This window comes from Alosa alosa, chromosome 9 (genome assembly GCF_017589495.1).
Source record: "Alosa alosa isolate M-15738 ecotype Scorff River chromosome 9, AALO_Geno_1.1, whole genome shotgun sequence".
Lineage (NCBI taxonomy): Eukaryota > Metazoa > Chordata > Actinopteri > Clupeiformes > Clupeidae > Alosa > Alosa alosa.
The window spans coordinates 23963844-23974920 of record NC_063197.1 but is presented as its reverse complement, the minus strand read 5'-3'; the positions used below and the strand labels follow the sequence as shown (position 1 = coordinate 23974920).

General features: G+C 39.4%; 1 protein-coding gene across 13 annotated transcripts in view; it reads left to right on the top strand.

Moving 5' to 3' along the window:
• The first annotated feature begins 108 nt into the window (after positions 1 to 108).
• eps15l1a (epidermal growth factor receptor pathway substrate 15-like 1a) overlaps positions 109 to 11077 on the top strand; it is a 45256-nt gene continuing 34287 nt past the window's right edge. For 9 of the 13 annotated variants that reach the window (XM_048252199.1, XM_048252193.1, XM_048252189.1 and 6 more), the window contains exons 1-12: positions 109 to 186; positions 1617 to 1658; positions 4297 to 4386; positions 5760 to 5807; positions 5895 to 5990; positions 6236 to 6301; positions 6413 to 6538; positions 6667 to 6726; positions 7255 to 7497; positions 8131 to 8288; positions 10254 to 10470; positions 10655 to 10717. In XM_048252199.1, coding sequence (XP_048108156.1) covers positions 160 to 186; positions 1617 to 1658; positions 4297 to 4386; positions 5760 to 5807; positions 5895 to 5990; positions 6236 to 6301; positions 6413 to 6538; positions 6667 to 6726; positions 7255 to 7497; positions 8131 to 8288; positions 10254 to 10470; positions 10655 to 10717 — 1236 coding nt within the window. In that variant the 5' untranslated portion in view covers positions 109 to 159. The remainder of the gene's footprint in view (positions 187 to 1616; positions 1659 to 4296; positions 4387 to 5759; positions 5808 to 5894; positions 5991 to 6235; positions 6302 to 6412; positions 6539 to 6666; positions 6727 to 7254; positions 7498 to 8130; positions 8289 to 10253; positions 10471 to 10654; positions 10718 to 11077) is intronic. The other 4 variants (XM_048252196.1, XM_048252201.1, XM_048252194.1 and 1 more) reach the window with 2 other exon arrangements.

The window sequence follows — 11077 nt, the reverse complement described above, 5'->3', positions numbered from 1 at the left end:
TTGCCCTATGTGCATGATTCAAATGATCTATTTTGCAGTTGCTGGTCATGTACAAAGGGGATACTACAGTAAAGCAAGTGTAAAGTGACTTGACGCCATTCGTCCACTTGGGGGTGGGTTTTGCAAGAGGGTGTGCGTGTTCCCGCAGCAACAGGGAAGATGGCAGCCCTCACATCTCTCACCCAGGTAACACCAAAGAATGCATTCATTGTCAATATTAGAATCATGTGCAATGAATGAGAATGGTCTTTGTGCATAGGCAGACGTGGTCAATGTTAATAATCGCAAAACGAAGTACAAGACCTGTTTATCTGCCTTGTTTGACGACATGGGCCGAGGCCTAATTAAATCAAGCCAGCTTTGGAATACCGTTAGTTCGAGCTCTGGATGGCCGCATTAGCTAGCTAGCTAACGTTATTTTACCTACCCAGAGGAGGTAACGTTAGCTAACCTTGTTTATATGGGACATCACGTTAAATTGATGACAACCTGGTGTCATTGAACACGTAGATGGTGTACAAATATATTCTATTTCATACATGCTACTAACATCTGATTGCATCTCGAGGCAGTTGATTTGCGGCGTCCAAGCTAGCTACCGCTAACCCGAAAACCATCACTGTATACTTCCCAGAGCAAGCAAGCTATTGCTTAATGTTACTTCTATCGGACCATACAAGCTATCGCTGGAATGCAATTATAGGAGATTGTTGATAAACATTAAGGTTGCTGTTATTCAATTAGTCTTTGTTAAGACAAGCATTGTGGGGCCGATTAAACATTGCTAGTTGCATATGATTTGTATTTATGCAAGCATAGAGTTTAGTCACCAACCAACTAGCTTCTAGCATGCGAACATTACAGTCCTAGCTAGCTAGCAATATCAAATCCCATAACCTCCCTAGTTAGCTATGGATGTTACATGGTATTAACATTCGTTTAATAAATGTACGTTTAACATTACCTTTGTATCTATCTCGGTTAATTATAGTTATACTATTCTTTTAATTTTTTATCTTATTGTACATCATATACTGTTAAAACTAGTTCAACATCACAGTTGCTGTTGACGTTAGCCCTCTAACCAGTTAGCGTTAAATCACATCCCGTGTGAAATTAAATAACGCAGTTGGTCAGCTTTAATGTTATTTTCACACGGTATGAGACGTCAAAGATAACCAGGTCGCTAGCCAAATTGTCAATACTGTGACATTATTCTTTCTTATCAAAATTAACACTGTCACTGCCTGTTGTAGTAAAATATAATTCAACATTAACAGGTTAACATTGCGATAAGATGGGAGTAATGTTAGCTAGCTGCCTAGCCGTGCCTTTGCCAGGATGGCATTTTTTTTACCACCTTCAGCTGGATAACGTTAAGTTAGCTATAGCTATTGTAGTAATCATAGATTGTGTATACAGTCTTTGGTAGTAATATATTTTGCAGCTGAACATCGCTCGGTTAAGTTAGTACTTACAGGTGTATAACCATCTGTTGAACATATTTTGTTTACACTGGACATTAAGCTAGGCAAAGCATGAATGACAGAGTTGTTAAAACATGATATGCATGTAGATGGGCCAGTGACATTCTAACCAGCGTTTTCCCTCCACAGTTGTCGAGTGGGAACCCAGTATATGAAAACCTTTATAGACAGGTAAAGTGATATTAACTTTCTACATGTAAACACTATTGTTGTCTTTTTGTTTTCTGGGAATATAATGTTGACATGTGGCATGTGGATTAGGAACTCAAAAATGTCAAAAAAATATTTTTCATTGTGACTGTGATCTGTCTAATGACAGAAACTACATGCTGTTTTGAAATGCTGAGATGATAAAAGGGAATTAATACTCCTGTCAAATCTTTTAGCAGATACTTTCCTGAGAAGCTTTAGCATAAGGAAAGCAGCATAATGTATATTATGCAATAGCAGTAGCAATATATCATATGTGCCAATGGATTTTTGAAATGTTAATGATGTATGCATCTGTGCAACTGGAACAAAAACCCTCAAGTGCATATTCATGAGGTGTAAATTCAGATTTAGAATTTCAGATTTACACAAGACATGTGTAAAACAGAGTGTAGCCCCAGAGTGTAGCTCTGTAGCTGCCTGGCTGCTATAGCTGTTGGCTGCAGCAACTCGAGCTATGTAGCACCAATTTGTTTTGTTTTATTTCGTATCGACAGTATACGATGACCTCGAGAAACGGAGATCTATGTAAAAAATCGCCAGAGATTTCCTTTAACAGTGGTGTTTGGTGTCCCAGACCCACTTCCCTCCACACTCATGGGGTTTTCTACCAACAAATACCAAAAAATTCTTGGGTCACTCCTCTTTGTTGCTTTGGCCATTTATGATCCGATCAGCAACATATCACAACAAAATGCAAACCCTTGATGAGGGCACCAACAAATACCAATAAGTAAAAGTTTATGATCAGCAACATGCACAACTCTAGCATCAACATCTGTCACTCTGACAATACTGACCATGTACAACCCCAAAACAGAAAAAGTTGGGACGTTAAATGTGAATAAAAACAGAATGTAATAATATGCAAATCTCTCAAACTCATATTTAGTTCCAAAAAGGACACAGACAACATATGAAATGTTGAAAATTACAAATTTGACTATTTCATGAAAATATATGTTCATTTTGAATTTGATACCAGCAACATGTTTCAAAAAAAGTTGTGACAGGGGTAACAAAATGCTCGAAAAGTTGTGTAATGATAAGGAAAACAAAAGGAAGAATGTTTCACAACTAATTAGGGAACTGGGAACACGATTGGGTATGAAGATGAGCATCCCAGAGAGGCAAGGTCTCTTAGAAGTGCATCACTCTGAGTAAACCTGTGTGCACAAATGATGAAACAATGTCATTTTAATGCTTCTTAACATGAAATTGTGACGTATTTAGGGAGTTCATCATCTACAGGACATAATATATTAAAACATTCAGAGAATCCAGAGAAATCTTTGCAAATAAGGGAAATAACTGAAAAACAAATTGGATGGCCGTGGTCTTTTGGACCTCAGATGGCACTGCATCAACACCAGACCTGTTTCCAGACCTGTCATTGTATGGGCTCAGGAAAACCTCTGATAACCATTGTCAATGTGCCCAGTTTGATACTCAATTCAAAAACTGCAGGCAAAACTGTAACAGCTAAAATTGTATTGAGACATGATACAGAAAATACCACCCTCTTATCTGGGCCTGAGCTTGTTTAAAATGGACTGAGGTAACGTGGAAAAAGGTCCTGTGGTTAGACCAATCAAAGTTTGCCATTCTTTTTGGAAATCATGGTCTCATCTGGGCTAAAGAGGAGAGGGCCTATCCAAGTATCCAACCTATCCAACTTGTCTTAGGGATCAGTTTGAAACCCAACATCTATGACGGTATGAAGGAGCATTAATGCCTACAGCATGGGCATCTTGCACATTTGGCAAAGCACAATCAATTCTGAATGATGTATTCAGGTTATGAGCAACATATACTGCCATCCAGGCAATGTCTTTTCCAGGGACGACCTTGAATACTTCAGGAAAACAATGCCAAAATGAATTCTGCACATATTTAAATAGTATTTCTCCATAGAGGAAGAGTCCAGGTGCTAAGATGGCCTGTCTGCAGTCCAGATTTGTCAAATTAGGTGCATAATGGAATGGAAAGCATGACTAAGAATACACCATACTGTTGAGCAACTGAAATCCTAAATCCTATTTCATTATCAAAACTGTAGCGAATGGTCTCCTCAGTTCCTAAACATTTACAATATTGTGTTAAATGAAGAGGTGAAGCAGCACAGTGGTAAACATGCTCCCGTCCCAACTTTTTTTGAAACATGTTGCTGGCATCAAATTCAAAATGAACATATACTTTCCATGAAATAGTCCACATTTTCATTTTCAACATTTGATATGTTGTCTATGTCCTTTTTGTTGCTAAATATGGGTTTACAAGACTTGCATATTATGACATTCTGTTTTTATTTGCATTTTACACAATGTCCCAACTTTTTCTGTTTTGGGGTTGTACATGTACACAAGTAAAACAATGCAATGTACATAGAACCTTTATGCTAACTATCTTGTCAATGTAAAAAACACGATTGTGCTGATTTTTATCTAATCTAGTCTAAAGATTTTTTTGGGAAACATGGAGATGTCTTTGTTTGATGATGGTAAATGCACACCTTGTTAGGTGCTCACGATGGTAGATAAAGACTTGAAATTAGACATGGAGATGTCAACACGGTTAAAGAAATGTTTCTCTCTTCCAGGTTGACCCAGGTAATACAGGGAGGGTAGGGCCTACAGAAGCAGCCCTGTTCCTGAAGAAGTCTGGGCTTCCGGACATGACGCTGGGAAAGGTGGGTACTGAACGGATCGTGGGGATAATACATCACTCTGTAGTTAATGTAACTGTGTGTGTGTGTGTGTGTGTGTGTGTGTGTGTGTGTGTTTTATATATATATATATATATATATATATATATATATATATATATATATATATATATATATATATATATATATATATAATATACACACAGCAGGGGAAATAAGTATTGAACGCGCCAACATTTGTTTTCAGTAAGTATACTTCCAGGGAGGTTATTTGCATGAAATTTTCACCAGACATTAGTATTAACTCAGGTTACCCACACACATAAAAATCCAACCATTAAAGTCCATAAGTAGAGTTATGTGAGAGAATAAGAGTAATTATCCCTCCTATCTGTGGAATTTAATATAAGCTGGGTTAGCACATGTTGATGTCACAGGTGTCATAGAAGAAATATTTCATGATCCCAAGACCTTCGCAACCTTATTGTTGCAAAACATATCTGGAACTGGTTACACATGCATTTAAAAACATCAGAATCTTCCAGTAGGCAGCATTGGGGCCATTATTTGCAAGTGGAAGGAACATCACTGCATCATCAACCGGCAATGCACAGGATCTCCTCCCAAGATTTCTGACCAGGGAGTCAGAAGAATAGTCAGAAGAGAAGCCCAAGGACCACTTGGAGAAAGCTCCAGAAAAACTTGGAGGCAGCAGATACAATTGTTACAGAGAAAATCATAGGTAATGCACTCCACCTCCATGGCCTCTATGCACGCGCACCCCACACAACGCCATTGCTGAAGAAAAACACGTCGAAGCTCGTTTAAAGTTTGCTACACAACATTTGGACAAGCCTATGAAATACTGAGAGAATGTAGTCTGGTCAGGAGAGAGCAAAATTGAAATTTTTGGATGTCATACTACACACCATGTTTGGAGGAGAAATGGCACTGTACATCACCCTAAAAATACCATACCAACAGTGAGGTTTGGAGGTGGAGGCATCATGGTGTGGGGCTGTTTGTCATCTCACTTCATACAGTTGAAAGAATGATGAATGGAGTCATTTTTTTCCGGGAGAATCTTGCCATTCACCAGGATGATGAGGATGAGACGTGGGTAGACCTTCCAGCAGGACAACGATCCAAAGCATACAGCAAAGGAAACTCAATTAGTTTCAGAGAAAGGAAATCAAGGCCCTGACTTAAATCCAATTGAACAGTTCTGGAAAGAACTAAAGATCAGGATTCATAAGAGGGACCCCTGGAATTCCGGATTTAAAAACCCCTGCTCTGTGTGTGTGTGTGTGTGTGTGTGTGTGTGTGTGTGTGTATACTTTGCATATATTTTTATCTGCCAAAAGTACAAAAGGTTGACTTACTAAATCTGTTCCCAGATCTGGGATTTAGCTGATCCAGATGGGAAAGGATTCTTAGACAAACAGGTAGGAAAAAAGAAATCTATTATTAATATATATATATTTTTTCATTTCTGTTGTTGCTGTGTGGCTAAACATTTATTTCTTGTGCAGGGATTTTATGTTGCTTTGCGGTTGGTAGCATGTGCACAGAGCGGCCAAGAAGTCAGTCTGACAAGTTTCAACCTCACAGTCCCTCCTCCTAAATTTGTGAGTAATTCTATGCGTAATTTCTCAAGACTGTTGAAGGCTAGAAAATATACTATTTGTGTCATCACCTGCTAGCACTGTGGTCAATTGATATAGCTGATATATATTACATTACAACATGGTAAACAGTTTAAGCTTTTTAAAGCTATTTTATTTGCTACATTTTAATGTATATAACAAATAATGAATAAACTAGTATGGACACTTATGTTGTATTTCTGTATTATGCATTTATTCTTTGGCAGAAGGACACAAGCAGTCCATCACTCACTACAGTTCCAAGTTCAAGTGAGAGCCATTGGATAGTGAGGGTGAGTAACTTTATTTGTACGAAATGATGTGTGCATAACAGTTGGCTAGTGTTAGTGTTCTGGCCTCCCTGCAGAACCCCCTCACTGATTCTTTTTGTTTTTCATCTATAGCCCGAAGAAAAGAGTAAGTTTGATGGCATATTTGAAAGCCTCGCGCCAGTAAATGGACTCCTTTCTGGAGAGAAAGTAAAGCCTGTTCTTATGAACTCAAAACTACCTCTGGACGTGCTGGGAAAGGTACAGAATTATACTTTAGAGCATTGTATGCTGATATATTTGATATGTTTTGTGATATAATGTTATCATTCCAGACAATGAAAAATATATGTTACTAAAAAACATATGTCATCTTATTATTAATCAAGGTTTGGGACCTAAGTGACATTGATAAAGATGGACACCTGGACAGAGAGGAATTTGCAGTGGTAAGATTTACAAATATGCAGCATATTCAACATTTGACTTACAGTGATCAACTTTTCTTGACATGTCCACCTTCAAGCCATAATGACATTGCTATCATCTCTAGAAGCCATTCCTGAATGACTGAATGACTAAATCAGGGGTGTCAAACTCATATTAGGCAGCGGGCCGGATTTGTTGAAATGAGACATATACTGCTCTGTCTTTCTTGAAATACCCTACCTTCCATGTCAGTTTTTCTGTTTTTTATAGATATATAGTATATGGCTATGCCAACTTCATGTAATATTTTTCCTTTTCTGCATCATGCTAGGTTTATTTAATTGATCATATCATACAGATATAGCTTATTACACATAGTCCATGACAACTGGCTGTGTATATCTACTTTATTCCTTTCCAACCCAAAACATATGGGGGGGTCGTATGTGGCCCCTGAGCCTTATGTTTAACACCCCTGGTGTAAATAATAAAATGTTTTCATGAATAAGACGTCCTTGTGTAAGTGTCTTGTGTTCTCTGTTTGGTAGGCCATGCACCTAGTGTACCGAGCCCTTGAGAAGGAGCCTGTGCCCTCGGTCCTGCCCTCCACCCTCATCCCCCCCTCTAAGAGGAAGAAGTCGGTCAGCTCTCTGCCCGGAACCGTACCCGGGCTACCCGCCAGCCCCCCACCGCCCAAAGACAGCCTGCGATCCACGCCCTCCCACGGAAGCATGAACTCACTCAACAGTGCGGGCAGCCTCTCCCCCAAGCACTCTCTCAAGTCCTCACAGGTACTCTAGAGCATGTTTGCAACAGGCAACTCATTGGTTTGCCCTGTTTTTTATGTAATTTGTGAAATTTTGTCAAATTTGAAGATCAGATCATGTAGTAAATACTCAATGCTGGAATGTGGTATTGTTTTTCTCTGTATCTCTGGATTATTCCACCAAACTCATATCTCATCCTCTGTTGTGGTTGTAAGGTGTCCATCTATCTTCCTTAAAGGGACACCAGGCAAGCTTGATGCTTTTTCTCTACGAAACTCCCCCTTGCTCGGTCTGAAGCTCTTTTCCTTTTCTTTGCATCTTCCGTCAAGGGTTTTCGCTGCTTCTTCACTTGCTCTGCCATTATACACACGTTTGCAACAATCGCTAGAGTTTCGTTAGCCTGCCTCAGTGCTGTATGCAGGATGTAAACTGATCCTGCTTCGGTCGGCGGGTAGGATACACCGAACTTGCAAGTGGGATATTCTTCTTACAGGCAGTAGGGGCGGGCAAGAGAGTCTTTATTCTTCATTGTAATGAGTCATTTAACCATATACCAACTTACGAAGATGATTAATTAACACGAAAACGTTGCCTGGTGTCCCTGCCTAGTTGCCTAGTGCACGTTTTCTGATTGTGCAATGTTGTTGTTGCAAACAGCACTCATTGAACTGGGTGGTCCCGACCACAGACAGAGGCCGCTACGACGACATCTTCCTGAAAACTGACGGTGACCTTGACGGGTTTGTGAGTGGCCTGGAGGTCAAAGACATCTTCATGCAGTCAGGACTCCCTCAGAACATTCTGGCACATATATGGTGAGACTGCATTTTCATAAGAGATAATGGGCTGCTATATAGGTGGTGATATAATTTTTACTTCTATTTCAAGTTTACTATCAGGTTATAGAGTAAATGTTTGTAGGTTATTGTTAAGGTCAAGTGTAGTATCACAATAAACTGGAAAATGTGCGTGGAAAACTAATGTTTCTTAATTCATCTGCCATTAAAATGGCCTCTGTACATTTAGTAACACAGCTAGCCATCTGTGATAGGCTTGGATTAACTCATGTTTATGGTTTGTGCATGTGGAAGAATTACAGCCAGTCAGTGTCCTCTCACAAATGACTCCTTCAACATGTTCAGTAAGCCCAATAACTAACCCACACCAGGTAGTTAGAGAAGTGAGTGATGTTGAGAGATGTTCACCCATGAACACTCACTGAATACCACAGGCTTGATGTGGGAGGGCTCCTTGTTAAATCCCTTTCTGTTTCACGACCCTTTTGTATACTTGTTCTGAGTATACACTAGAATGGGAGCAGGCTGTAATCAATCTTTTTTTGGTAACACTTTATTTTAATGTGTCGCTGTTACAGTGTACTTACCTAATTAGGTACAGTGGTACAACCTGTGTAACAACATGGACTATCAGGTACTATCATTGTACTTGCATTATGTATTTGTGGGTACCTACATATAGTTGTTACATTGTAATACTGAGTGGTTTTACAAAACTTTGCCAATTTGCCTAAATTTTCATCAGAGGCAAAGAGCTGACCTGAGACCTGCTGGATGGGGTAAATCGGGTCATGATAGATTTGATATACAAAGCATGCTTAGCTTCAGTCAAGGCCTCATTGTCTTCAGTGTACATGTAACAGCTGTGCTGACTACAACCTTGTTACTCTTTGATACAGTGGAATAAACTGGAACAGGTCTTGTCTTGGAACAGGTCTACTAATTCACATGTACTCTGTGGTGTAACGGCAGACACATTTCAACACATCAATTACAGGATGCATAACATCATTGACAGGATGTATATATGTAGATGTAAGTACTTAACTGGTACACTTTATTTTAATGGGTTTATTCCACTGTATCAAAAGAGTAATAAATGTGTACCAACACAGTTGATACATGTACTACAGTATGTAGGGTAATGGCAGACATGTTCCAAGACACCAATGACACAACATACATGTAATATGTAATTGTAAGTACTTAACTGGTACACTTCATTTTATTGGGTTTATGCCACTGTATCAAAGAGCAATAAGTGTGTACCAACACAGTTGATATATGTACTACATGTATGTAGTGAATTAGTAGACCTGTTCCAAGACATCGAAGACATAACATACATGTCATATGTACATGTAAGTAATTAACTGGTACACTTAATAGGTTTATTCCACTGTATCAAAGAGTAACAAGGTTGTAGCAGCACAGCTGTTACATGTACTGAAGACAATGAGGCCTTGACTGGAGCTAAGAATGCTTTGTATATCAAATCTATCATGACCAGATTTACCCCATCCAGCAGGTCTCCGGTCAGCTCTTTGCCTCTGATGAAAATTTAGGCAAATTGGCAAAGTTTTGTAAAAGCACTCAGTATTACAATGTAACAACTATATGTAGGTACCCACAAATACATAATGCAAGTACAATGATAGTACCTGATAGTACATGTTGTTACACAGGTTGTACCACTGTACCTAATTAGGTAGGTACACTGTAACAGCGACACATTAAAATAAAGTGTTACCCTTTTTTTCAAAGTGCTAAAGTAACAGAAAACCAGAAAAAAACTGCACTTTGCAGAAACTGATTTCAGTGTAGTTCCTTCTTCTGTGCGCTTGTTTACTTGACTCGTCCAGCATTCAGGATTGCTCTTTTGAGAAGAACAAACACATTTCTGTGGCCACCACCATGGCTCAATTAGCGAACTTGGAAACATGAGAACAGCAGGTTACTTGAAGTCTGTGTTTCTGTCCACAGGGCTTTAGCAGACACTCGGCAGATGGGGAAGTTGACCCGCGAGCAGTTTGCCTTGGCCATGCACTTCATCCAACAGAAAGTCAGTAAGGGCGTTGACCCTCCTCAAGCTCTCAGCGCTGAGATGATTCCACCGTCGGAGCGAGGCACTCCTGTACCGGTGTGTGCCATAGAACCAGGCAGCTCTGTTAAGCTTTTTGACGGTTCAAATCTGAATCAGGTGAACAGCTGGGCATTGTGTAGCTTTTGAAAAGGAAGTAAATGTTTTGTTTGTTTTAGTTTCTTGTTGTAAATAGCAGACTGGGCTCACCTGTCCTTCCAGCCATTTCACTTCCCAGAAAGACCTTCTGTGCTTATTTTATGTTCTCTTTTCTGCAAAATGCCATCTCTCCATTTCCCTGCAGAGTCTTTCTGGATACATGACACCGGTGGGATCTGAAATGGCTGCCCTGTCAGAGATGCGGCGTGTAAGTCAATTAATCTTGTTTGTGTGGGCTGTCACTTTGTTGATGTCATCAGCTAGACCCACCTTTTTTTTCTTTCATTTTTTACCATATTGCCTAATGTGATAAGATTTATTTTAAGGTTATCATTTTAAAATGCATTTGCCTCTTTTGTAGTCTGCTGATAAATATTTTGAAGTAAGCTCACTTTCAGCCATGGAATATGGAATGTGTTCACTGTTTTGAAATTCCACTCATCTTTCATCTGAGTGTTAGGCCAGTGAGATCTAAACAGCGCGAGTGGAACGCAATCTTAAGAGAAACCCTCTCTCTTCTCTATTTTAATTTTACTGCTGCTGATGCGCTGGGTTGTGTCACTGTTAT